General features: G+C 55.4%; 3 protein-coding genes across 7 annotated transcripts in view; 2 read left to right on the top strand and 1 right to left on the bottom strand.

The window, feature by feature from the left end:
- The first annotated feature begins 762 nt into the window (after positions 1–762).
- Positions 763–1,533, top strand: LOC111149360 (translation initiation factor IF-2-like). The gene has a single exon (XM_022506367.1). It carries the CDS (start codon positions 789–791, stop codon positions 1,524–1,526), a length of 738 nt encoding a protein of 245 aa, XP_022362075.1. The 5' UTR covers positions 763–788; the 3' UTR covers positions 1,527–1,533.
- On the top strand, positions 1,335–4,967 carry LOC111149358 (major facilitator superfamily domain containing 10). Of its 4 annotated transcripts, none has more exons than XM_022506364.1 (12): positions 1,335–1,855; positions 1,952–2,048; positions 2,290–2,393; positions 2,708–2,866; positions 2,945–3,106; positions 3,277–3,423; positions 3,548–3,659; positions 3,813–3,973; positions 4,078–4,168; positions 4,263–4,310; positions 4,396–4,485; positions 4,586–4,767. In XM_022506364.1, exons 1-12 carry the CDS (start codon positions 1,682–1,684, stop codon positions 4,699–4,701), a joined length of 1,461 nt encoding a protein of 486 aa, XP_022362072.1. In that variant the 5' UTR covers positions 1,335–1,681; the 3' UTR covers positions 4,702–4,767. The 4 variants fall into 4 exon arrangements, with proteins under 4 accessions (XP_022362072.1, XP_022362074.1, XP_022362071.1 ...); XM_022506366.1 differs by having other exon boundaries at positions 1,336–1,855; positions 3,084–3,106; positions 3,315–3,423; XM_022506363.1 differs by having other exon boundaries at positions 1,337–1,855; positions 3,315–3,423; positions 4,586–4,967.
- A 661-nt stretch (positions 4,968–5,628) lies between these two features.
- LOC111149317 (adducin 1) overlaps positions 5,629–27,460 on the bottom strand; it is an 88,067-nt gene continuing 66,235 nt past the window's right edge. The window contains exons 7-16 of one of the 2 annotated variants that reach the window (XM_022506314.1): positions 26,450–26,593; positions 26,246–26,344; positions 25,364–25,540; positions 20,794–21,045; positions 18,119–18,220; positions 17,341–17,430; positions 16,495–16,587; positions 11,943–12,099; positions 9,706–9,804; positions 5,629–7,451 (exon numbers count right to left, since the gene is read on the bottom strand). In XM_022506314.1, coding sequence (XP_022362022.1) covers positions 7,093–7,451; positions 9,706–9,804; positions 11,943–12,099; positions 16,495–16,587; positions 17,341–17,430; positions 18,119–18,220; positions 20,794–21,045; positions 25,364–25,540; positions 26,246–26,344; positions 26,450–26,593 — 1,572 coding nt within the window. In that variant the 3' untranslated portion in view covers positions 5,629–7,092. The remainder of the gene's footprint in view (positions 7,452–9,705; positions 9,805–11,942; positions 12,100–16,494; positions 16,588–17,340; positions 17,431–18,118; positions 18,221–20,793; positions 21,046–25,363; positions 25,541–26,245; positions 26,345–26,449; positions 26,594–27,460) is intronic. The other variant, XM_022506315.1, reaches the window with a different exon arrangement.

Below are 27,460 nucleotides of genomic sequence, written 5' to 3' on the forward strand. Positions count from 1 at the left end.
AGTGAAACAGGTGACTGGAGGCCCGGCCCTCCCCAGGCCGGTGGAGGAGGCCAACATCTCAGGCTTGAGGCCCACTGACCGGCCCTGCATGGTGGCGCCGGTGCCTGAGGTCGTGCGCTGGCCACAGCAGTGACCAGAGGGATTGGGGGGGTGGCCAGAATGGATGTGGGGGCCTGAGCGACAGGGTGACCTGACGATGGTGGGGAGAATGGGGAGTGTGATCTTGGACAAGTTGACGGGTGTTGTAACTCAAGGTGCAGAGCACGGGGTCGGAGTGTCCCCGCGGGCCTGTGGGTCTCACCTGCCCAGCGCACCCTCGGGTTCCTGGATGAGACGCAGTGACACCCGGCGGGCCTCCCCTAGGGCCAGCGGCTCCCCTCTGGGCACACCGCTCCACATGTGTAGGCCCCGTCACACCGCACAGGGAGGAGGCCTGGCCTGCTGTTCCCGCACGGCCTGTGCTGTCCCCCAGCCGTTGCTACTGCGACTTTAACTCACCGAGTCCTTACATCCGGGACTCTGCCCGAGACCCAGTCAGGTGCGGAGACCTCACTCTAACGTCCCGCGGAGATCACAGGACCGCAGCTCGGGACACTCCCGCTCTGCCGTCCGTGGCAGGAACCCGCGCGGCCAAGCTCTGAGGCGCGTGGGGCGTGCGGGAGAACCGACGGGAGCAGGCGCGTCCTCCGGGGAAGGGGCGCCCGGTTTGGTGGGAGCGGACTCCCGGCCTCCGCGAGGCGGACTGCGACGGGGACCGGGTTCGGAATACGGCGCCGGGCTGCACGCACATGGCCGTGGGGACCAGCCGCGTCTCCCGACGTTCCCGTCACCCGGTGGGCAGGGCCGGGGCCTCCGGGGCCAGGACGGCCGCTGCCGCTCTCGAGGGTCCTCCGCCCCCACCGCCCTGTCCGAGGCCCCGGGACACAGGTGTGTGCGGTCGCAGCCCCGGGCCGGCACGTCGGAGACCCTGCCAGCAACCCCGTAACACTCTGCCCCGCGGGCGCAGCTACCCCTCCAGACCCGGCCCACGACCAGACCGCGTCGGCCGGAAGAGGAAGCAGCCCGGCGTTCCCACTTCCGGGGCGGAGGGCGTGGTTGGTGCGCGCCACGCCCCCGGCGGCGGGCCCGGCGATCTGTTCGGCATCCGTCCATCGGTCTGTGTCCGTGTTCGTCCGTCCGCCCCGAGCGCGCGGCCGCGGCAAGTGCAGGGCGGGGCTGCTCCCGCGTCCAGTGCGCTCCCCGCTGTCCCGTCCGGGAGACAAGCCGGGGTGGGGCGGGGTCCCGGGTGCGGGCGAGGTCTGGGGTTCCGGGCGGGCGGGGGCCCGGGGCCGCCCTCCTCCCGGGCCTCAATTTCCCCGCCCGCTCCGCTCGAGGACGGGGATGGCTGTTTGGGGTGGTATGGTGCCCAGGGCCGCGATGCCCTCATCCGGCCCCTGGCGACGGTTGGCATCCGTGGCTGCGGTTTCTCTGCGCAACTCCGCACCCTGAGTTTCCCGCCTCCCGGAATCGGGGGAGGGCGCCCGTGAGCGGGCGGGCAGGCGCTCTCTTTAGAGTGCTTGGTGGCTGTTGGCTGGCCGGGCGCCTGGCAGGAGCTGGGGGACTCAGTCTACCCCCGTGTAGGGCTGGGGTACCCAGAGGCGCGGCGCATGCAGACCTGCCACCCTCTCAGCCAGGCGGGATCATGGGCTGGGGAGCCGGAGGGAGCTGCACCCCGCGCCCACCCATCCGCCCGCAGACTGCGCAGGAGAAGCGCGTGATCACTGTGGTGTTCCTCGGCCTCCTGCTGGACCTTCTGGCCTTCACTCTGTTGCTGCCCCTGCTGCCAGGGCTGCTGGAGAGCCACGGCCGCGCCCACGTAAGACTGCCCCTCGTCCATGTCTAGAGGCGCCCCGACTCCCCCCACCACAGCTGCCCGCGCCCCGCACCCTCGTCACAGTCCCGTGTCCCCCAGGACCCCCTCTATGGCTCGTGGCAGCGGGGAGTGGACTGGTTTGCCGCTGCGATCAGGATGCCGGCAGAGAAGCGGTACAACAGTGTCCTCTTTGGAGGTAGGCCCACCAGCTCCGCGCTGGGGCCCCTGCAACCCTCTCCGGATGTGTGTCTCTGCCCAGCTTCCAGTCCATCCCAGCCCTTGTCCCCACCTTCCTGCTTCTGGGCACTGGCCGCTAGTATCCAAGCGCAATGTCCACGGGTGGTCAGGGCACCTCAGCTGGAGGCCCAGGGTGTGGGAGTGCAGGGCTCACCCTGCAGGACCAGACCCTCGGGGAACAAAACCTCTGTCTCTTCCAGGTCTCATTGGTTCAGTCTTCTCCTTCCTGCAGTTTCTCTTGGCTCCACTCACGGGGGCGATCTCAGACTGTCTGGGGAGGCGCCTGGTGATGCTGCTGTCCCTGGTACGGGGGGGGTGCCTGAGGCGTGGGAATGTGCGGCTTTTTCTCGCCTGCCCGGCGGCCCTCTGGGGAGAAAGGGGGTTGCCCCTCACTGCCCCCTGAATGTGGTGCTTGAGGGAGTGGCGGTCCCGTGGCCCAGCCAGGCTTTCCCAGAGCTGCTCCTGCCACCTATGGGGACCTTGGGAACACAAGTGGCCCTTGGATGCTCTAGAATGGGGCAGGGCCCCAAGGATGTGACCTGGGTTTGTCGGCCCAACTCTGGGCCCCTGGTGGCCTCAGGTGACCATACCCGCCCTGTGGGCTCCACCCTGAGGCAGGTAGGTCTGGCCACGTCATATGCAGTGTGGGCTGCCTCGAGGAGTTTCGCGGCCTTCCTGGCCTCCAGGGTGATTGGGGGCATCAGCAAGGGGAACGTCAGCCTCTCCACGGCCATCATAGCTGACCTGGGCTCACCTTCCGCCCGCAGCCGAGGCATGGTGCGTGCAGGTGACAGGGGATGAGCGGCTGGGGATTCCTGGGGTCTTCGTGCCTGGCTCAGGTGGCCTTCTCCTCAGGCAGTCATCGGGGTGGCCTTCTCGCTGGGCTTCACCCTGGGCCCCATGCTGGGTGCCTCCCTGCCCACGGAGACAGTACCCTGGCTGGCCCTGCTCTTTGCTGCCTCCAACCTGCTGTTCATTTTCTGTTTTCTGCCAGAGACCCTGCCCCCAGAGAAGCGGGTAAGGGTGGACCCAGAAAGACTACTGAGGGGTCCCGGGGCTGGGGGCTCAGTTTGTGGGTGTGTGGGGAGGCCGGGGGAGGCTGGGCTGTCTTCTCCTGGTGCCCCTGCCCCTAAAGCCCGTCAGAGGGACTGGAGGCCAGGGCAGATTCAGGTCCTGCCCCTCCCCAGCCGCCTGGCAGGCCCCTCCAGTCCTGCCCCCACCCCAGGCACCCTCCATCACCCCTGGGTTCCGAGCTGCTGCAGATCTGCTCAGCCCCCTGGCCCTGCTCCGTTTCTCAGCCGTGGCCCAAGGCCAGGACCCACCAGCTGGAGACAGTAAGGAGCCACCCACCTACCCCCCCCCCCCGCCCCCGTCCTGAGTGAGGGTGGGACAGGTCCCTTCCTCTATCAGCCCAGACCTGCCCCCAGCTTTCGTCAGCCCCTCCCCACTGCTTGCCAGGACTTAAAAGCCTCCGCCGCCTGGGCCTGGTGTACTTCCTCTATCTCTTCCTGTTCTCGGGCCTGGAGTACACGCTCAGCTTCCTTGCCCACCAGCGCTTCCAGTTCAGCAGGTAGGGGTGCTGGGTCCCCGATGGACCTGGCCTGGGAGCATCCTGCCATCTCCCCGGCCTGACGCCCCAGCTGCAGGGCTGCTCCCACCCTGGCCCTGAGGACCGTGTTGAACCGGTTGTCACCCCGGCTCCCTGGCTTGGCCTGCAAAGCAGGGGCGCTCAGCCAGCTGCAGGGCCCGGGTGCTCACCGTTCCCCCACCCCCAGCCTGCAGCAGGGAAAGATGTTTTTCTTCATCGGCCTCACCATGGCCGCCGTGCAGGGTGCCTACGCACGGAGGATCAGCCCTGGTGGGGAGATTGCAGCTGTGAAGCAGGTACGGGGCTCCCCGGGAAGGCTGGGGTGGGGAGCACTGCTGTGGCCTAAGCCCTGCTGGAAACAGCAGGTGTGGGTCTTGATCTCCACTGTGCCCACTGCCAGGCCATCTTGCTGCTCGTGCCAGCCTTCCTCCTCATCGGCTGGGGGCTCACGCTGCCTGTGCTGGGCTTGGGGCTGCTGCTGTACTCCTTCGGTAAGTGGGCCTTCCCCAGGCCGGGGCTCCTGGGTCACAGGCCCCCTGGTGTCTCCTGTGGGCTGACCTCAACCTTCCTGGTGTCTCCCACCAGCTGCCGCGGTCGTGGTGCCCTGCCTCTCCTCTGTGGTTGCCAACTATGGTGAGAAGCCCTTCCGTCGCCAGAGATCCCCAGCTGGGAGGAGGCCTACGGGCACCTGATGGCCTCCTCCCCGTCTCCTCCGCAGGCTCACCCAGGCAGAAAGGTACAATCATGGGTACCCTAAGGAGCCTGGGCGCCCTGGCCAGGGCAGTGGGACCTATGGTGGCTGCCTCAGGTAAGCACTCAGGGCCAGGGCCGCGCTGCTGCCATCCTGGGGCCAAGGGGTGGCAGGGCCAGGGTGGGCCCGCGTTCCCACTCAGGCTGTCTCTCCACAGCGTACTGGCTGGCAGGGGCCCAGGTCTGCTTCACCGTGTGTTCCGGCCTCTTCCTGCTCCCCTTCCTGCTCCTGTGGAATCTGAGGCCTCCAGCCCACGCTCTCAAGGCCGAGTAGCTGAGCCAGCCCCGCCCTGCGCTGGGGCAGGCGGAGGCCTGGGCCAGGGACCTCCCTCCCCCTGGGCCCAACCCAGGACAGCCCAGGGCCTGCAGCCCCAGAGGGCCTGACACCCTCCTGGCTCCTCCCTAGGTGTTGCTGGCCCTGCCTGTCCCACTGGGAGCATGACTCCAAAACCTTCCAGGCTTTCTCTTGGCCTCTCTTTTCAGCAGCACAGTGTCCGCCAGACCTCTGAATGTCAAAATAAAGCAGATGTTTCAGATCCACTGCCTCTCTTCGATACCTGCAGTGCCTCACCAGCCCCACCCCCAAGAGCCCCAAGCACCAGAAGCAGCAACTTAAACTGAAGGCTCTTAGAGCTCCATGGAAAAGTGTCCCAGGCTCTTCCCAAGTCAGCTGCCATTCTGCATGAGGCTGAGGACAGAACGTGGAACACGGGGCCCTCCAAGCCTGGGCTCAGCACACGCTGGGCGATATTGGGATGCAACCTGAACCCTGGCAGAGCAGGGAGACGGGGGCCCCTGTGCCGGGCTCTCCCCATCACATGTCCTGCCCTGGCCTGTGGCTGCAGGATCCTCCCCAGTGCAAAGCAACAGTGTTTGATCAAGAATTAAACAGTTGGGGGGGTGCTGGGGGGCTCCGTCGCTTGATTTTAGCTCAGGTCATGATCTCACGGTCATGGGATCTGCCCCTTTTGTGGGGCTCTGTGCTCGGGCACGGGGGCGGGGGGGGAAATTGGAGGGGTCTGCTGGAGATTCTCTCCCTCTGCCCCTCTTCCTCACGCACCCACACTGTCTGTCTCTCTTGAATAAATATTGAAAAACAAAATACTTGAGGTTCTCTTTTTGGGACTCGAGAAAAGTCCTACCTTAAAGGAACAAAGGAAAGCAATTAAATGCAAAATTGCTTCCCAAGTTTAGACAAGGAAACTGCTTAAAGAGTTTTATTTGTGAGTAAAACATGTTACAGTGAAGGACACAGGACCCATCCTCCCAAGCCTGTGTCCATATACACGACTAAACTTCATGTGATACAAAGAGTTAAAATAAACTACAAAAGTAAAATGGAAGTCATTGCATATGTGGGACAAAAGAAGGGCCAGAGTCCATGGTTAACTGAGGGACAAGGTGAGGGTGGGGAACCTGGACACCACCAAGGCAACAAAACCATACCCCAGAGAAAGCAAGTCTCCGGAAAGCTCGAAGCAGCGGGTGGCACCATGCAGCCAGCCTCAGGTTCTGCTTGGGGTCAGGAGAGGGAGACCCCAGCCCACTTCTAGGGAGGTGATGAGCCTAGCCAGGTGATGAGCCTAGCCTAGCCAGGCCTATGCCAGGGAGCCCCCAGAATGAGCCCCCACTAGTATCTGCTGAGCAGCTGCACAAGATTTTTCAGGAATCTCAGGGAAAATTTACGACGTCCCATGAGAAGAGGCAGGCCCGGCTCCACAAATGACTACTGTGAGAAGCTGGGGAAGGACCACTGAATCCCCTTCTATCTTAAGCGACCTTTTACCAAAACCAGGGAATCCTTCAGACTGGGTTAAATTAAGAGGCACTCCCTTCCCGGTTCCCGAATCTCCTGTGCAGGAAGTGCGCAGCGCTTTATGGCACTCCGCAGCAGGACCGAGGGGGAAACTAAGCCAAGAGCAGCCCCTTCATGTTCACGGTCAAAAATGGAGGCTGAATTGCAAACCTGATGAAAGAAAATTCTAGAAAGGACTCTCCTCACTTTTCATGTCTCTTCTCTAGGACAGGAATCTGAAAACCCCAGTAAGAAAGTGGAGGCCACTGAACCCCATTTCTGGCCTCAGGGCCATCAGACATGCACAGGGCGCATGGGGTGTACACAGGCCCCTTTGCTGCAGGGTCCCAGAATCAAAGGCCGTCAGGGTGCCTGGAGCCACTAGTGGGCTCAGGAGTGCTTTTACAGGGCTGAAGCTCTGTAGCTACGACCCATGGAGCAAGAAACGCCAGCAGAAGCTCCAAGTCTGACCCAGTCATCTGAGACGTGGGGGTGAAGGGAAGCCTAAGAGACACACAGCATGGGGACGGCACCACATAAGGACAGGGAGGGAAGGCCAGAGCCGCCTGGGCCTCCAGCTGTCCAGCCAGAACCAGGACGTCCGGGCCCGGGGGAGTGCACGAAGTGGGGTGCTGGCCCAGGCAGGGCGGACAGAAGTCGAGGGGCCGCAGAGACATGGCTCCCCACCCCCACCCCCAGGTGGAGGCCCGCTGTATGCGCACACGAGGTTAGCACCGGTCTACGAGGGGATTCGGTCACACTGTGAGGAGAGCTCTAGCTATGTAGAGGGATGGGCTTTTTGCATTCCATGACACAAGACAGGACACGATGGGGGCAGTCTGGTGGCATCGGTGTGTGCGGGACGGGCCTTCAGGAGTCACTCCTCTTCTTGCTCTTCTTCAGAAAGGAGGGGGTGCGGAATTTCTTCTTCTTCTTGGAAGGGGACTTGCCGGGAGACCCGTCGCTGCCAGGGTCCACGGCAGCCGCCTCCTCGGCAGCTGGGGAGGTGGCTTCTTCTGCCGCCTGGGCGGAGAATGGCTCGGGGCTGGCCGCCACAGGGGACCTGGTGGGGCTGGGAGGCTCGTGGGCTTCACAGAGCCCCTCCTCCTCCTCCTCCAATGTGGGGAAGCCGAGCGCTTCTGAAGGCTCATCAGGGGACAGGTCGGGGAGAGTCGGCTTAAAGGTGGCAGCTTCGCTGTCCTCTCCAGAGGTGGGCTCCTGCGGCAGGTCTGGCGGGCGAGGGCGAGAGACAGGGCTGAAGGGCAGCTGTGGGACCTGGGTGGGGCACCCCGAGAGAGGCAGTGCCCTGCACCAAGATGGCCGAGGGGCTGGGCTCTAGGGGCTTTTACTGACATGACAACAAGAAACCATAAATCAGGTCTACTCTACTTCAAGGCTCACAGTACAAAACGGAGACGTAACCTTAGTGGGAAGAGGTTGGGGGGGCGTTCTCAGCTCCTCCTCGTGGACAGTGTGCGGACAGACCGAGGCATTCAGACATGGTCCTGGGACCTCAGGCCCCAGTCAGAGAGCTGGACAAGCCAGCAGCACTGCACTAGGATGTTGTTCTGTGTTTAACACTTGGACAGGAGTCTGTTCTAGAACCCTAAGGGCATGTATTAGTAGTCCTGAAATTAGGCCTAAATTTGGGTCCACAAACCTGGTCTCCCCCAAGAAGAAAACAATGGAAAACTCCATGGTTAACCATGGTTAACTCCCAGACCTCGTGTGCACTGTGTCAACATCAAACAAAATAAAGCCACTGGAGGCTGGAGAATGAAAGAACAGAGGGGAACTGTAAGGTGAGGCACAGGGACAAAAACCAGGCCAGCTTCAGCATTCAAACACAGGAACTCGGGGTACAAGGGAACATGAAAGGGCAAAAGGTAACTCGCAGTGAAGTCACGGGCTGAGGGCGGGTTTCCGGGAAAGTTCCCATCACCAGATCTCTACAGAGACTCTGACCAGGGGGGAGACCAGTTTTGTAGATTTTTATAACATCCTATAGAGTTATAAGCGATTGGCTGCTGAGGAAAAACTAAACTTAGTATGGAGACACCAAGCCGCAGGCTGGGCCAGGGGGACCCAGCCGGCGCTGAGCGCGGGTGAGAAGCGGCTGCAGGAGGCTCTGGGCCACAAACGCTTTAGTGCTCCGGCTCTGGGAGGCTGGGGCCACCCCAGCCTTCCCCTGAGCCACCTGCTGTCCTGGGACAGTTCAATGTCCTTACTTAGGGGGACAGGAGGAAGTTGGCATGCAGAGGTGGCCTGTGGGTGCCTCGGGGAACTTGACCATGTGACCAAATGCCACATGAAAAATAGAGCATCAGAGCTCTCCTGCCCCACCCCCCAATTATGCTTAAGCTCTCAGCTTAAGCCCAGATCCCAATAAAAGCGACCCCCATGCAGCATGAGGCACACCCACCTGCCTGAACCTAGTCTGCGTGTGTGTCTGATCCCACCGGGCAAGCACAGGCTCGGCAGGGCCACGTGACCGCCCTGGAACTCCTGAGGTCACAGGCCTGGAGTGGCACTGCCTCGGTCCCCAGGAGTCCCCAGGGCAGGCCGCCACCACCCAGCTCTCCGGCAACCGAGCCTCTGCCAAGACGCCACTGCCTGGGAGGGGAACTGGGTACGAAGGGGCAGGGGCTCTGTTTTTACTTTAAATAAACAGAAAACAGAACTCACTAAGCAACAAAGCAGCAGGAGAGTGAGGCAAAGCACAGGGAGCGCGGGCTGAGCAGCAGGCCGGACGCGGGCGGTACTTACTACGGTAAGAGGTATTCTTTAGCACATCCGCCTCCTGCTTGTAACGCAGCCGCAGAAGAGAAAAGCACAGGGAGAGAATCTAGGCATTCAGTCACAGCCACTGGGTTACAGGAGGAGAACGGCTAAGCCATTCTTGTGGACAAACAGTGGGGAGGAAGACGAGCCACACGCTCCCCACAGGCACGGGAAGCACAACACGGAAGACCGAGGGACAGACGCGCAGGCCACACACCACAGACACACAGTGGGTGGTCTGAGAGGCCAGTGGAGGCCAGCACACTGCACGGACTGATTACTATGGCAGGTCACACGCGGTCCTGCAGCCCAGACACAATGGAAGACATTTCCAGAGGGGTGATCTGGACACAGTACGGCTTGAGAAATGCGTAAGCAGTGGGCAAAATGGACATCATAAACGAAGATGGGATCCGATCCCCCAAGTCTAGCTTCCCACCTTGTCCTGATGTCTCACTACCAAATCTGCTGCCTCGAGGGACCCAGGACAGAGCCAAACCAGGAGAAGCAAGGGAGACGGGCCCAGTTCAGAACCATGTGTCACGCTGGTTTCCACGCAAACACTTGCTTCTTCACCACTGTCCGTTCAACTACTGACACCCGGGCACTCTCCCTCACTGGACAGGACACGAAATCGGCCTCTCATGGCAGACCCCTCCCACAGCGGGGCAGCCACACGCTCGCATCCACCCCAGAGCTCACCTTCCTCAAGCCTGACGGGGGTGCTGGGGGGAGTGTGGGGGGCAGCAGGGGCTTCTGGAGGACTCTTTTCTTTCTGTTCTCTGGCCTCGTCCAGATTCTCTGCAGACGGACAGAAAGTGAGAAGCACACAGTAAAGAACGTCAGACATCATGGGCCTTCACCCTCTTCAAAGGCAGCCAGGCCCTCCTGCCCTGTCCATCCAGCTGCCTCGAGGCGGAATATTCTCATTCTTGGGGGCATCCAAAAGACTAGGAGGGCTCACGGCCACACTGTCTTCATCTCTCCAAAGGGACAAAGAAGACTGATTGTGACTGGGGTGTGGATCTGAATCTCAAAGATTCAACCAACTCCAGATAAAAAATAGATTTCCACTTATTCCAGAGAGAATCTGCCAGAGCTGACATTGTGACACATGGTGACCTGTGACAGCCGGTGTGTCTGCACCTGTGCTCCACTGAGGAGCCTCTCCCCATGGCTGAGCCAGGAGCCCGGGGCCCCAGGCACCCTCACCCTACCCGCCACCCCAATGGATGTCACATGAGGACTGCATTGGTTTTCATTGTTTTTATCCAGAGCATTTTCTACCAATAATTTAAACCTGGCAATTATACTTTAACTTTCTGAAGTAAAATATGCTGAAGAGGACCAGAGGGAAAAGTGCAGGTACAAGGATCCAGGATCCAGAAAAATCCGAGTCTACTTCTCATTTAGGGAAAAATACATACCAATATTATCCTAATTCCTTAAATCTCTTTCTCTCATTTGAACTTTTTATATTAACAGCTTGACATCACTAAGTCTCTATTTTGAACAAGCGGCTATCATCGGCAGGGCCTCTGATCTCTAGAGATGCCAACCTACTTCCTGAAGCCACATGCTTGTGAACAAAGGTCTTTCCATCTCCCAGGAGCTCCCTCAACCAGGAAAGGTGCCCAAGCCCCAAGGCTTGCTTCCTTCCTCCTGCGGGAAGTGCTGCCGTGTGGCACCCCCCGGGCCGAGGGCCAGCACTGGGTAGGGGTCTCCTGGCAGTGTCCCCCAGGTCAGTGCTCCCATGGCAGACAGCTCAGTGGTCAAAGAGCATGGTCACAGACACCCCATTCGCTCAACGGCTGAAACACCCCTCACGGAGCCTCACGTGTAAGGAAACCCGTGTGTCTTGTGGCTTCACTCAAACAACGTTTTCCTGTAACCCAGATCTCCCAAACATCGGAAGAGCCCAAAGGGCAGACACACATGTGCACTCTGGAATAGGGTTTGCCCACAGGACCAGGAGCTCGGGCCCGCACGCCACCAGGGCAGGGCCGATGGCGGCAGCGTGGACAAAGCTCGCAATGGGGCTGCGTGCACTGTCCAAGCATGACGATCAGAAGCAGAGCTTGGCGCCAGGGGCAGACTGGGCTCACTCCGCTTCGATGCGCTCGAAGTCTTAACGCCAGCACACAGCGACTAGAGCGTGATGGCAGTGATGCTGCAACACACTAAAAACCACTCAGCAACCCTTCCGTGTGCAACCCAACTCCAACAGCATCTATATAATATGGTAGTTGGTCTACAAGACCAAAAAAACCTAAATTGGAGCAAATCAGAGGTTATCTGGGGAGTGATACATAATTCCCTGGACTATCCCCCGTGGACCCAGGGCCACAAACACCATGGGACTTCCATCCCACAGGCTGATTCCTAGGGACAAGCTGGGAAAGACGTGTGGTCCCTGCTCAGGAGGCTTTAGTACAAAGACCAGGGTTGGAACTTACGGCCCTGAGGACGCAACATGAGCCTCCTGGATGGGGCGTGTCTGTGCCCAGGGCATTCCTGGTAACCAACCAAGGCTGCTCAGGGAAAGGGAGCCTTCACAGCAGAGGCAGGAGAAGCATGTCAACATGCTAGCACAAGGGCCTGCGACCACACCCTGCCCAGGGAGACCCTCTGGATTTGTGCAGAAAGACAGCAGCCTGGCTCTTGGACACAGTCTCCCACAGAGCCGGGCTGCACCTCCCTCCTAAGCAGACCGTTCCCAAGTGCATTTCCCCTTCTAATCCCCCAAAACTAGGTAATGTATAAGGAATAACATTCTGGTCTTAACCCCAAACACAAGGCTGATCTTCCATGCAAGCGACAGTCCTCATCACCCCCCCGTCAATGCCTGGGCACAAAGGAGCTCGCAGAGCACTTTCTCTCTCTCTTTGGGCACCACGATGCGGTGTAGACCAGCGTGTCCAGGACCCGTGCACACTCACCTTCGGGGCCCTTCTGCTTCCGCTCCACCTCCCGGCGGTACTCCTCCAGCTCTCTGTCGGTAAGCGTGTTGAAGGGGTTGGGACCCGTGGTGCTCACGATGACATGGGGCTGGTACTCTTTCTCAATGATGGCCTTGGAGGCTGTCACCAGCTCCCCCTGCAGACAAAGAGGCCCAGTCTGCAGGAGTCCTTCCCCGCGGGGACTCTCCCCCTTTGGGGCAAGGCTGCAGGCAGGGTGGAGTGGGTGGATTTCCTAGGGCACACAAACAACCCTGAGACTTGGCCTGGGCCTCACCCTGGGCCCTGAGGCTGAGGCTGAGGCTGAGCTGCAGCCTCCAGTAGTCAGAGACAGAGAAACACAATTTTGAAGGTACAGCTACAAAACAAAAGTAACAGGAGGGAAAAATCCTCGGAAAGTCCAGGTTTCAGGTACAACGGAGAGCACAGAGCACCTGGGGGAGAATGCTGTCTCCTTCCTGGCAGGGATGAAGAGCCGACTCTACATCGACTGCCCTCCTAACATCAGGAAACCCCCAGGATTCCAAGTCAGGGAAGGTATGCTCGGATACTGGCTTCCTTTCTAGGTTCACAGACTAAATTCTGTTCTTTTAATCATGTGTTTCATTTATAACTAGCTCCTGGAACCTATCCCCAAACACCGAGAAATTTTTTAAGAAGTCCCAAAATACCAGTATTTGAGGAATTTGGAAAAGCAAGAATGTGTAGGAAAGAAAGAGAAAAGGCAAGCAAGCAGAGCAGAGGTGGCTAGCAGTCAGCGCCCAGTTTGCAAAGGGGGAAGCCCCATGCTGGGCATCCCTGGGGTGGGGAGGCAGGCCTGGAGGGAGGGAGCTGGCGGGGGGGGAGGCATCTCTGGGGCGTGTGAAATGATGTCCAGCCTCAGCCTCCACTCACCTGTCCCAGCACAGCTCTGTGCCCACAGCCCAGCTTGGCTGGCCCTCAAATGGCCTGGGTTCATGTTCTGAGAAAGTTAACCAGAACACACTCACATGCCCATTACTTAACAGAAGCTTCCAAAAACAACCCATGATAGCAGAATCCAAAATTCTGATGTTAGCCCTGGTCTGTCCATACTCTCCTCAGTAAGACACACCACCAGTGAGAGACCGTGCCCGAGCAACGTGTATGAGAGACAGGGCCAGACGGAGTGCTGGGGAAAGGCAGCTCACCTGGGCCACCTTCTGCCCTGGCCAAGGCTGGGGGACCTGGGCTGAGGGGCTGCTGTCCACCGAGCTGGGTAGAGAGAGTCCAGAGGACTCCATGACCGATCAGGGACGCAGGGCCGGGGAAGAGAAGCAAAGGACCTGCTGGAATTGGCCACATTTGCTCAGAGAGCCTCCAGATTCAAGCTGACCTCGATGGTCAAAGGGAGTCCCCTTTCTGACCAACGCTGACCCAAGTTCAAGTGCCCGTTCACTCAGAAGCAGCCCTATCTCCCCAGGACAGAGGAATGAACCCCTGCCCGCTGCTCTCCACTCCTGGATGCCTGTTCCTGCGCACAGGCCCCAGGTCTGCTTCCTTGAGATGGGCCTGCAAGGCCAACAACAGCCAAGGCCTGACTGCGTGGTTCCCTAAATCTATGGCAATGTACGCCCTGCACTTATGCCCTGCCATCATGGTCAAAAAAATGAGGAGGTGACATGAGGTTTGACAGAAACGTTTCAATTCACTTCAATCAAAAGTTCAAATCAAGGGATGAATAAAATATCAAGATCCACCTGCCACAGAAACATCCATGCACCAGGAGGCCATGCCCACCCTGAGAGCCCTGACCCTCGAGGCGCAGCATGGTTGGTTCCCACCTCTGCCAGCTAGGCCTCCCTCCTCCAAATTCCTCAGCCAGCAACCGACAGCTGCCAAGACCCAGACTCTGAACAGACTGAGGGACAGAGGGAGCCTGTTATGTGGGGGAAGAAAACAGAGCAAGGCTTAGGATGCAGAGGGAAACAGGTCCCCCATGCAGCAGCCTGGACTCAGAAAGTAGGGTGTGACGTGGCTGCTCTCACCAGCAGGCCGCGGGGAGGCTCGTGCAGTGCCCCTCACTTCCAGCCACAAAACAGGGGCTCCCAGCAGACCAGATGCCCAGGCACTGCTTCTGCACCTGGCTGAGGCAGCTGGCGAGCAACACGAACACAGCTAGTGACCCTATCTCTCCGAGCATCAGGCTTTCATCCATAAAACCCACTCAGGTTTGAATTCACGTTCTTAGTGCTGGGCGACACACTTCTGAGTGCTCAACACCAAATGCATCATGTAAGTCTGTGAAGTGGGCCCAGGCCCCTCGTGTTCTACCACGCAGCACAAAATGTGGGAGGGCCACAGCCCACACACACAGAGATACACAAAGAACAGGGGCTCAAGGTACCCAGACCCAGCAACAGCTCTTGGCCACGCTGGGTAGCCTTCAGCATAAACTTGTCCACCCTAACCTCTAACAGCTCCATTCACCAGTAATGAAGTCCAGAAGGTGCCAGAAAGCCCCAGGCTACAGCTCCCAGGCACAGCGCTGGAGCCAAGAGAGCTGGAGCCAAGAGAGCCTTCGGCTGTGCTCAAGATTCCTTTTGGAACCGGAGTATGGGGTGTGGCTGAGAGTTCACGGCTCCTTGTTCTGTCAGAAGACAACATGCTCTGAGTGAACGCCATCACCAGGAAGGGAGAGACAGAAGCAAAGGAAAATCCTTCCCAAAAGCTCCAACCTTCTTAAGTCCCAAACACACATTCCTCAGATTCTCAAATGGAAAACAAGTGACTACACACCCACCTCACCGGAAAGAAGACATTTTTAGGATATTTAACAAAGTCCTTTTCACTGGTTCGAAGAGAAACTCAGGTTACCAGCCAGCAGCACCCATCTTGCAGAAGGAGAAATTCAGTCTGCATTTTGAGCCCCACACAAAGGCCGTGGGGACAACTTCGGTCAAGGGCATTGGTGGAATCATATTCTCAACAAAGAAATGAAATATGCTTAGTCAGTGGGAAAAAGACCAAGGGGCAAGTGTGAGCAGCAGGAGGGTGATGGAGAAAACGCAAGCTGAATCAAGGATCCCGGTGTGGGGACACCAGCATCTCAGCCGGGCTGGGCACACTCTCCTGGGCTAACTCCAGCCAGCGCACGGCTCACGCAGCGCGGTGCTCAGACGGTGGAGGGGACACCAGGACCACCGGGAGCTCCGTTCCCACCGACTCTGACCTCCTGGCCCGGAGGTATCCCCATCTATAATTCATGAAACCGAGGAGACGGGGCACACACCCATGTCTGACACTGCTGGGGCAAATCCAGAACAGGGGCGGAGGAACTGGCCCAAGAACCGCATCTCAGTACCGCCTGCCTTCCAGCGAGCCCTGGCAGCGTGCCGGCAGAGACCGCTATGTGCGATGCAAGCAAGGACTGTTCCAACCGGCTCTGCCCGTGGGGCCACAGGGTGGCAGCAACGGGTGGACTCCGCACAGGAAGCCCTGGGGCTCGTGGACTCAGCACACCTTCACACATCTGAGAAAAAAAATGAGGAACTCACAAGATCATAAAAGCTTCGAGCCCAAAATACTGAGATGCAAAACAAGTACGTCTTTCTCCTTTGCACTGAGGAGTTCCTCCAAGAATGGCAGCTGGGAGTACATTCTAAACGGTAAGAAACGGTACACATGGAATGAACACGTAGGTACGCCAAATAGTGTTATTGGTGGGGATTCCACACAGGGACATATAGCCTTTGGTAAGATCTGCTTCTTCCTGGCAACTGGAACATCACCAATGTGATAGTTGCATCTCAATGGAGGTGTATGAGTTGAAAGAGACACACCCCCAAATGTCCTTTGAATGCAGGGTGAACGTGACTATGACTTGAAATGCAGAGGCAGCCGCAGTCCACCCCAGCCCAAGTAGTGCAGCCTGAATGCTCATGGAAGGTCTCCTTCCACCACGTCAGACACGTACATGGAAGACAACTCTGGGCTTCAAATGTCCATGCCTTCTTCCCCATGAAACACTTTTTAAAAATTATCCAGGATTTTTTTAAGGGAAAAACAAAATCAATTTCATCCACAATAAAAACTGTCTGACCAATGTCCCCGTCCTCTGAAATGTCTTTCAATCATACAACCTCCAGGTGCCATGTTCACTGCACGTGCTGAATAAGCAAAGGTAGAAGGTACACAGGAGAGCCGCCACTGCCCACGGTCTACCCACACTAAGCCTCTTGCAATCAGCCTCTTATAAAAAGGCAAACTAAAAACCAAAAGCATGCACTAAACCAAAGTCACGTGCAGAACTTGGGAAACACACCACATCCTTACGATGGGCCCGCTCTCCACAGCCTTATAGAAAAACAATAGTTGTGGAAGTAGCCTCAGACCAAACATGTCCATGGAAGAAGAGGCAGAGCAGAACCTCTGCACAAGCCCATGGATAATTCCGAGACAGAGTCAAAGCTACTTCAGTACGTGAGATGGCGCCGAGCACGAGCAGACAGTGAGGAGTGGGGCAGGGGAAGAGGCGCGCGTGCTGACGGGGAGGTGAGGACAGGGCGGTGAGTACCTTTCTAAAAGAGAGAGATCTAGCAGGACTAAAGGTCTGCTCTGTAAGCTCGAGCCCTTCGATTGTTTCCGTACAGTCAGAGAGGGGTGCGTCCTGCAACAGTAAACTGAGTCATGAGAGCCCACCAGGCCCAGCTTTGAAACATCAACGGAGAGCACAGGACGGAGCCAGCCAAGGGCATGCAGCAGAGACAGCCAGCGACAGCAGTGGTGATGGCGCGGCCATGTGCGAGCACAGACCACACAAGCAGGGCCACAGCTGGCCCAAATGGGAAAACGGTCACCTACCCTGCCATCATGTGTAAAGCATTAGGTGGCAACTTCATTTTCAGAGATAACTACTTACACAATTATCTTCCACGTGCCACAAAGTACAGCCCTTCTCTAGAACGGTGTGTAAATGCAGAGACCACATTTACAGGTGCCCTCTATGAGCACTTTACCCCAAGCGGCACTTTACTGCAGACAGCAATACACAAGGAAACACAAAGTCCATTAAACCCACCCTCTTCTAGCATTTTCCACAGTAAACCGCTAAACTAGGGCGCACCCCGGTCCCCAAGCAGGCGGCATGTGTGCCACCATCACCAGGGCATGCATCACGTAGAGCAGGGCCGGGGCGGTGGCGGGGGGAGGGGGGGACGCGGCCCTCAGGCATGCTTGTGCTAAATCTACAACTTCAGGAAAAGTGGCCGGGTATTTCTTATCGAAAGGCTTTCTCACGAAGATAAAGGGTTGCCTAGAACACTTACCTCATTGAGTCATTCTCTCCCAACTCAAGACTAATTCTGGAGTGGACAGTCACTAGAGCCACCACCCAGTAATGTCAGACATTCTGAGCTCTTACCTGAACGAGGCTCCTGTCCATCACTACACCACACAAAACCTGGGACTGGGGGCCAGCCGTCTTAATGTCCTGTAAGTTCTGCTCCCGGATCTGAGGATGCAAGAAGGAGAAACACACATCAACAGTACAGAGAAGCCTGGCTGTGACTTGAAGTCCCTCTGTCTGTGCACGGGGGGGAGGGGGGGGGGGCTCCAGAGTCCCGCTCAGGCTGCACTTCTGCTCTGTCCCGCCCCTCAGGGCCCCCGCATGGCCACAGTGGCTGTCTGATGGGGCCAGTCCCACCTGTTTAACCATTTGTGAGTCTAAGAGAGGGACTGAGCCATTCCTGACTTTCTGCACCTCTAGATGGTTGCAGTAGGCACAGATCTCTCACCGTACTCGTTGAGGGGACTATCCCCCATGTGCCCGTCATATAGTGACACTGTGAACATGGTGGGAGCCCATGTTCTGACACAGCAAACATCTACAGCTCAGCGAATGAACGCTCAAGCAGAGGGCCAAAGGTTGTTCTGGCTGGAAACAGGCTCTCTAGCTTCCAGTTCTGCCCGGCTCTGTGAGCAAGCAGTTCCAGCACCAGCAGCCCGATCCATCTACTGCTCGCACACCTGTTAGCGCGACAGCGGAAGTGGAGGAAAGACACAGCCTCGGCTACCAGAGAGGTGGCAGAAGCAGCCCCCCCGCCCCGGGCAAGTGCGCCCTGCACCCCGGCCCACCCACCGCCGACTCTGCCTCCGCCTGCTACTGTTTCCACCCAGGGCTGATGACTGCTGGTACGCACCTTGTTCCTCATCTCCTGGACCTCTTTTGGGTTAGTGTTCAATGGGACAAACAGGTTAGGGACAGCAGAGGTGGAGGTTCTATGTCCATCCTCTTTAGTCCACTGCAAATATCAAGAACAGTTGAAAAGTCAGAATGGAGACAACGCTCTATGAGACCACAGCATCCAATCTGTCCACCGTGTCTCACACCTGGTCATGCATGAACATCACAGAGAATGAACCAATGACCACACCTCCTGTCACGGCAGCAGAGGGATCGGGACAGGGCATGTGCAAACAGGAACCCAGGTCATGACCGACCAGCACAGGCCCTCCAGAACACCCCACAGAAAACTCAGGCGTGGCACAGGCAGGCAACCGAGCTCTGCTCCGGGACTCCCGCAGACCAGCTGGGGAAGGGGGACCCTTCAGAGCACATTGGTTCACTGCCCTGAGAGTCCTCAATGCCAAAGCTGCTGGAAGCATGAGATGGCAGGGTCATGAAAAGCGATGTGATGTTGCCACCCAGGTGAAGGGAAGGGCCGCATCGTGAGGCAGGAGTGGGCATCACCAAAGTTTGGCACGGAAATAAACTACAGCATCAGAATGCACCACCGGCATAGCTCGTGTGAATCACCAATGTGACCATGTGCACGGCAGCCACCAGCAGTAGAGTTTGGTGATGTCGAGTATTTTCTATAACTTCATACTTCAGAGTGTTACAAAAATATCCCAAACAAACGGGAAGCGCTTCCTGAGTTCTCACTCGAAGGCCATTTTAGTCATCAGTGCGTAGCGTCAGCACACGCTTTCACCTGCCAGTTTTGGGATCGCCAATCAAATATGAGGTTTTTCATTGGATTCTCATTCGCACGCATGGGTGAGCACTGAGCAGTGAAACAAGGCCGGCAGTGTTATGCCTTTCGGGGTACTTTCAGGAGGCAGTCGGGGAGCCAGAAACCATAAGGCTTCAAGAAAGCAACACAAGTGGCAAGAGCTTAGCCGCCGCGAAGGGGAGTGTGGGATGGGCGTGAGCTGCGAGGTACTCACTGAGGGTTATCTTCTCAGATAAAAACAACTCCAGCTCTTTAGTAAACATAGCTTTTAGTCAAAAACATTAACCCAATAACCTCAGAAGCTTGAACATGTCTGAAACTTAAGAACAGTGACCATGAGTTCACATACCGACCTGGGAGCAGCGGCCGGAGCCTGCGCTACCCCGCAGCGGGGAAGCCCCACACGTCGCCGCTGAGCCAGGTCTCCCCATCAGTGTCATGTGCACTGCCTCAAGGACCTCACAGGAGTGCACGTGTTCTCAAGCCAATTGCAAATAAAGTGCACAGCTGCCACTACACGGGCGCTTTGGAAAACCTCACCACAGCCACTCGGCACTACATATTTCTATCAGCAGCGGAAAGGTGGTTTTTAGGCCCACTCCCTTTAACAAGCAAAATAAATAAAAACGAAACAAATGAAACTTGAAAAGAAAAAACGAGGGAGAGGGAGAGAGGGAGGGTGAAGGAGAGAGGAGAGATGGGCTCAAATGCTGAGCCCCGCCACGTGCACACGGAGTCTCTGCCCACATGACCCGTCCACTCAGGAGCACAGAGGCTCTCGCCACAGCCACCTGTGGAAGACAGAGCTGTGTTCTTTGGAATAAATCTATAAAGTAAAAACACTGTTATTTGGGGAACAGAAGGCCCTGCCAGGCCCGCTGAGCTAACGTCACCTGGACTCCTACAGAACGTGGCATGCAGAGAGGAGTCAACCCGGCCCCTGACTCTTCACAGGACCCCACGCCGGGGGCCTCCCTAGTCTGTGGCGTGGGAGCCACCCAGCTGTCTGCGGCCGGCTGAGGGGGCAGTGAAGACCAGTCCCCGCAGGGCGCGAGAACCAGGCCAGCGAATACCTCTCAGGGCCGTGCTTGCCCCTCCTGGCACAAAGCACGCTGACAGGGTCTGTCGCGGGTACCTGCAGGTGGCCTGCGCTGCACTTGGGTCATGCCACACCCAGCAGGAGTCACACGACTCACCACTATGGCCGTCTACTCACATGCAACAGTCCATGCACAAGGCAGCTGGCTTAGAGCATTCGGAGGCTTTGGGACAGCGAGCAGGGCACAAGGCTAACTAGAGAGGACAAGGTCAGCAGAGGAAACATCCGTGAGACAGAGTAAACTGCTTAAGACAACACTGGAGACTTGAAAGCACAGACCGCAGAGATTATGTGAAATCACTGGAGATTAAGACGCCACGATCACAGCTCGAGACCAAACTACCATTTTGTGCAAGAAGTTTTATGACTCCTTCAATACAATTTGAGTTAAATGGCAGCTCCAACTTGCGGGTTAGCACGTGTGAGTTACTCAGGATCTCTGTTGCGTGGAGCTACTGAAGGACAGATCTTAAGCAGTTTCAAACAGACAGATTTAGTTGAATTACAGCTGACACACAGAGCAGATTCTGGTTCGGGCTAAGGAAGGTTAATGAGGAAGGTTTGCTTTCAGTTCGGGTCAGGGGGACTGGATTCCCAAAGCCTCCGAAGCCCCAGCTACCCACTTGCTCTACATCATCTAACTATGAACAGTAAGGTAGGCACAGACCAAGCAGTTGGTAATACAGCTTGGCACGCAGACACCGGACGAGAGAGACTGCAGCAAGGGTTTCACGCGATCGTGTGTAACGTTCGTCCACACCTTAGTCTTCGACTTGGGGCTGCTTCCGTTCTGCCCCTCCTCAGAAGCATCGTCGCCCCGGCCAGAGCTCAGCCATCTTGTCTTCTCCCGCTGCTGCTTCTGAAAACTGTGTCTGAGAGGGGAGCAAGTGCCCGGGTCCCCGTCACCAGCGAAGGAGTAACCTGTGACACTTGCAGGAGCCTCCACATCGCTGTGTTTTTTAGATTTCTCTCTCAGAGCAGGGTATCGGTAAGGGTAGCCAGTTCTGTAACCCTAGGGGCCAAAGAGACAGAAAGACAGTCACCATTCCAGATCTCGACACAGTGTCACCTCAGAAGACTGTGTGGAAAGCCCTAGAAAAGCTGGGCACGCATGCACCTAGCTGCTGGCTGGCAGAGACACAAGGACTGACACCAGGACTCTGAAAGCAGCATTGCTCCTCACAGCCCCAGACCAGAAAGAGCGAACAACACCTGAGCAGGCCAACTGAGGGACGTCCACACAACAAACTAGGGACCTGGAACCCGAGCAAATACTCCAGGACCAGGGGCGCCATTAGAGGGAATCTCACAAAAATGATGTGGAGTCAAAGGAACCAAATGGGAAAGAACACACTGTATTCTTCCATTCATAAAAAGGACAAAAAGAGGTAAAACCAAGGTGGCAGTGGTCACCCCTGGGATGGGTAAGTGCCTAAAAGGGACACAGAGGTCCTGAGGTGCTGCTGGGGTGTTTTGTTTTATTTGTTTTATAGGAGGCTCCAAACCCAACACGGGGCTTGAACTCACAACCCTGAGGTCAAGCGTCCCATGCTCCAGTGACTGAGCCAGCCAGGCACCCTGGTACTGCTATGTTCTGACCTGAGAACTGGTTAGGCATTGTGCTCGGTCAGACAGTTAATAAACTCAACACTTAAACAGGGCTTACTTGCTGCTGGCTAGAGTACAGGCTATATTAATTAATACTTAGCTTTTTGTTTACCATTTAGGATAAAGTTTAGATACTGTCGCAATCTTTGGGGAAGGTCAAAGGTTCCTGACAAAACTGCTTTACTTTTGAATGTAACAACGCTCGAGTTGAACCTTCCGTTCTGCCTCATAACCACTCACTAAGGGCATACGACGGGGCCCTGCGGGTTCACACCTCGGGAACACACTGTCATAGCACCGGGCCCGCATGCTGGACTGGCCTGTGTGTTGAGTTCCAAAGACACTCTCTACAAGGCAAGTGTGACATCTTACTCCTAACCAGTGCTTAGCACCTGGTGGCTGTGGCATACAGACTTCATGATGACCCCCCTCCACAGCCCCCCGTCTGCTGTTAGCCCCTCCCTCCTGGAGCTTAGCAGGACCTAACTGGCTTCTAATCAGCGGAATTTGGCAAAGGTGACTGGATGCATTACTTACGAGTGTAGCACCCATCTTTTTGTTGTTGTTGTTTTTAAGATTTATTTATTTCAGAGAGAGCATGCACACAAGAGAGCGCCTGAGTGGGAGGGGCAGAGGAAGAGGAAGAGAGAATTTCAGGCAGACCCAGTGCCAACTGCAGAGACCGACATAAAACTTGATCCCATCACCCTGAGATTGTGATGTCACTGAGCTAAAACCAAGAGTCAGGAGCTCAACCGACTACACCACCCAAGCACCCCGAGTATGGCACCCATGCTGAGAGAGTCTCTCTGTCCATCACTGACTCTGAAAAACCAAGCTGCCAGGACTCTTACAGCTGTTAAAAAAATGAATCCTGCCCACACTCCCAGGGATCCTAGAAGTGGATTCTCCCCCACCCAGACTTCTGATAACGTCCAGTCCTGGACGACACGCTGACTGTAGCCTTCCTTGTGAGACCCTAAGCCAAGAATCTGGTTCAGCCGGCTCCTGACCCACAGCTGCATGTGTGGACCAAGTCATTCACAGCCACAAAGGAACAGGGAGTGACCGGAGAATCAGAGGCTAGTCATGCAAGAGGGGCCACGGCCGGTGCTCTGCCTGCCAAGGAGCTTTAGAATCCTTCATGTTTCTCCTGATTCTGTCCTGTAAGACGGAAGGGGAGGAATTTGCTCCCTTTGGGTGCTCCTCTTCCTTGGAGACCACTTTCATTACCAATCATTCCTTTACTATGTTCAAAAAAGGGTGGTAACAATCTCGAAATGAAGTCATCAGTCGGTGGCTGTTTGTTTCCCCCACCACTGCCCTCAGGAAGACAGGCAAGTGTCCACCCCGCAGCGTTTCCACTGCTGAGCGTGCCACTGAGGACGCTGAGTGCTAACCACTCGGTGGTGAAAAGGCCACCTTCAGCAAAACACGGTTCTTAACAACTGCAGTGTCTTCTTCCTCAGGAAGACACCTGAGTCGTCACCATGACTCCAAGATAAACCACTAGAACATCTCAAAACCTTATCCTCAGAGGGTACGGTTTCTTATACCTCCCCTTTAAATGCTACAATCCTAAAATGAGAGGCAATCCTCAGGCCTCAGACCTGCTGCAGGGCGTGGATTACAGCTGAACATAAGGATTCCTTCCTTCTTTGACAAGCTGGAATTACATCTTGGTTTTTCAGGGAAGCAATTTAGCATTTCTTCTAACTCTATGTTCAAATAGGTCTTACAGTATGACAATCTTCAACTATTATCTACCCTGCTCAATTATGGGCAAACATACATGGTTAATCAAATGCTACACAAAATGTGGACTATAGCAGCGGCCTGGATGACTCAGTCATTAAGCGTCTGTCTTCAGCTTGAGTCGTGGTCCCAGGATCCTGGGATCAAGCCCCACATCATGCTTCCCTCTCAGCGGGAAGCCTGCTTCTCTCTCTCCCACTCCCCCTGCTTGTGTTCCCTCTCTCACTGTGTCTCTGTCAAATAAATAAATTTTTTTAAAAAATGACAATAATCAGGACACCTGGGATGCTCAGTCGGTTAAGTGTCTGCCTTTGGCTCAGGTCATAATCCCAGGGTTCTGGGATCAAGTCCTGCATTAGGCTCCCCACTCAGTGGGGAGTCTGCTTCTCCCTCTCCTGCTTCTCCCTCTCCAGTGCCCCTTCCCCTGCTTATACGCTCTTGCTCTCCCTGTCAAATAAATAAAATCTTTTTTAAAAAATTACAATAACGGGGTGCATGGGTGGCTCAGTGGGTTAAAGCCTCCGCCTTCGGCTCAGGTCATGATCCCAGGGTCCTGGGATCAAGCCCTGCATCAGGCTCTCTGCTCAGCAGGGAGCCTGCTTCCCCCCCCTCTCTCTCTGCTTGACTCTCTGCCTACTTGTGATCTCTCTCTGTCAATAAATAAATAAGTTAATTAATTTAATTTTTAAAAATTAATTTAAAATTTTAAATTAATTTTTTTAAATGACAATAACGACTGTGCGACCATGTGCAGTAAGGACACTGAATACCACACCCTTGTAACAAGCGCTTCAATGATTCATCTTTCATCCTTCCTCTCCCTCCTCTAGCAAATTAGAGTTATTGCCTAATTCTGGTTTCTCTCCCTCTTTGAGAAGGCACTGAGCACACAACATGTGGTGGCCTGGCATTCTCGATTCTTAGTCCTTTCTCCTGTTTTCCTGCCTGACTTCAGGGTCACAGAACAGTGAGACACATTAGAGTGCCTGCCAGGAGGAGAGAAGAAGCCACCCCAGCACTCTCTGTCTCGTCGGGCCCCTTGGGGGAACCTGCCGCCCAGTGCTGACACCTGAGCCACGACTGCCCCCTCCCACCTAATGCCAGCTGCTTCTTCTATCTCCTTAGTGAGCTCTGTTCCTCCTCTTGCTCCCCGTGACCTGGCCCATGCCCTGTCTCCACCTCTGCAGCCCTCATCACGCCCTGTCAGAACTCAGATCCCAAATGCTCAGCTGCCTCTAGCATTGTGAGTCCCTCTCCCCAGCTATTATGCACTCCTTGTGTCCTATGAGTGGCTAGAGGCTCAAGAGCAGCGGGTCAGTTAACACAATCCATCTTTACGGGGCCAGTGAATTCAGGAGTTATGGAAGATTCTGCTTTCTCTGTTCATTCCGCCCTGACTAAACAAATCCAGCTCCTGAGGACGCTTCGCACACACTGAATCTGATACTCTTTTTGTTCCAAAATCTTTAAGGAAGTTAGACTTCCTGCCTCCTGAGGCCACCCGTCCCACCTGTGCCCTGGTCCAACAGTCCTGTTAGGCTAGAATGGGCCCCACGAGCCCCACGGGCCCCGGTGCTGCCATCGACAACACCTGCCACAGCTATGGCAGCACATGGGTGGGGGGGGGCGCGCTCCACCTTCCTACGCTAAAGCTCCCCCACCCCCAAGCCTGCTTATGGGAGGTCGGGCACTGCTAACTGCTGCTCCAGGGCCAAACTGTCCACTTCTGAGCAGGCATGCTCTCTGCTCCTGTCCCCACAAAGGAAACAACAAAGGAACACAAGCAACCCTCCCTATTTTATTGTGACTTAGCTTAGGAGTTCAATTGCCCTGGTGCTTCTTCATGATTTTTGAGGGGAAAGCATTCACACACCGCGTGAAGATAGCAATTTCACTTGCTATAAAAACACTGACATTGCTGCTTTTGGAACAGAAGCTTTATCGTCAGGTGGTAACAACGATCTTACCAGATTATCGAGCATCCGCATAAGGGCTTCAAACTCCTGCTCGCCAATCTGCCACTTGGGAGGTGAGCTGGTGCCCTCCCCTGCTGGGGACTCCGGGGATCGGGATTTGGCTTTGTACTTGCCAGGATCCAGGAGGACTAAGTTGTCCGGCCCTCCTGCACTGGCCAGAGTTCGAACCTTTTCCAAAACAAGCAGATAGTACCATTTGAGTTTCTTGCCGAGGACAAAAGGATCAGATCAGATGACGACAGAGAGATGACTCAAACAGAAATGTAGGTCTCTGAAGAAACCAAGCCGTCAGAGTGTAAGAATAAAAACTGAAGGATGGACAGAGACAGATAATCCACACACAAAGTCATTTTCAGAAGTTCTTCGTTAGCAAAACAAAGATACTGGGCCCTCTTGCTTGGAGGAGAAACAGGGAAACAAAGCCCCTCTTAAGGCTGTATGAAGGAGCCTGGGGACTGCAGTGCTGCCTAGATGAAGTCAAGGTTCCAGTGCGGAGAGCACAGACTTGGGATTGAACACAGCTGGCAAGTGTCTCCCTCTCTGCACCTGCCTCCACGAACAGGGCCATGAGGGGCAAACAAAATAACATGTAAATAAAGCACCTGATATGGGGCTGGCACACACTAGCATTCTGTAAATGGTGGTGACGTCTGTATTTGAATAACAAAAACTAGAAATGAAAAGCCCAATAACCGTTCACCAACTTAAATCAGTGAAATGGCATTTGCTCTGGTCAGTTTCCAAATCCACTAGCTCACCTCAGGCAAAGAGGTTATGCAAAAACTCATTCCTACTAAACAAGTATCAAAAATCTGCAAGAACCCTGCAAATGCCAAAATAAGTCATAGCCTGCAGAAACTGGTCCCCGCCCACCTGGATCTCACACGCGACCACCAGGTTATGGATGTAGTAGAAGGCCTCCTCAACGCTCCCTCCGACTGACACGAGCCCGTGATTCCGGAGAATAAGAACCTGTAGGGAGACACGAAAGCTGGAGGAGCTATGCAAGAAGACAGCTACTCTGACTTTTTTCTTCTTTCCTATACAATTTAAATACCAGATTAGATGCCTACTGACCTTGCTTTTAGGCCCCAAATTTTTCTGAATTAATACTTTTTCCTCCTCCTCAACCAGAATCCCATGATAATCATGGTAAGCCACTTCTCCAAGGGAAAGCGCCTCCGGGGAGATTGGCAAGAGGCCACATTTCATCGCTGAGACCTAGAGAACAAGCAGTCACCATGAATGAAGACCAATCAACAGTCACACCTTGATGACGTGGCAAACACTTTCCTCAAAGAAATAAAAAGGGGAACATATTTTATTTTGTTCTCTTCTCAGAAATAAATGAACATATGAACTTAAGATGAACTTTACTTCTGGGGCTTACTACAGATGGACACTTAAAAATCAAAGGCATTGCAATGCTGGGAGAGCCTCAAAAGAAATTCCATGTCTTTCTGGACTTCTCCCACACTGATCATAATGCTATATGAGCTCAGGCTTCCTCACAAGATGAGCCCGGCCCTACTGCAAGGAGAGACAAGGGCTCCCTCTGAGTGAGCCATGACCCTGCAAAGAGAAGGTTTGGACATGCTGTAAGGTTCTGACCCACTTGTCATCTCAGGCTGTAGGGGAGAACAAAACGTGAAATGTAGATAAGAGCCAATTTCTGAAGTTTAGAATAATTATGCTGTATAATTTCTCTTCTATTGCAAAAAAACAATCCTAAGTGTTCATAAAGCCCTTAATTTCCTTAATGTTCCCAAATTGACTTTGGAATGTGCTAACTTTTAAGGATTTCTACCTCAACTAACAGGCTCCAAAGATTCCAAGAGTATCCACAAGTGCAACAACTGCACACAAGTTCATCTAAAAGACGCCACCACAAAAAAGGCGGCAACGTCATATTTACTCTCTCTCACGGTATCAGCCTTCCTAGAAGAAGAAATTTCCAAGTGAAGTGATCTGGTATGTTTTAAAATAAATTATACAGGGGCTCCTGGGTGGCTCAGTGGGTTAAAGCCTCTGCCTTCGGCTCAGGTCATAATCCCAGGGTTCTGGGATCAAGCCCCGCATCGGGCTCTC

The sequence above is a fragment of the Enhydra lutris genome, unplaced genomic scaffold (assembly GCF_002288905.1).
Source record: "Enhydra lutris kenyoni isolate GAN:26980312 unplaced genomic scaffold, ASM228890v2 scaffoldscaffold21, whole genome shotgun sequence".
Taxonomy (NCBI): Eukaryota; Metazoa; Chordata; class Mammalia; order Carnivora; family Mustelidae; genus Enhydra; species Enhydra lutris.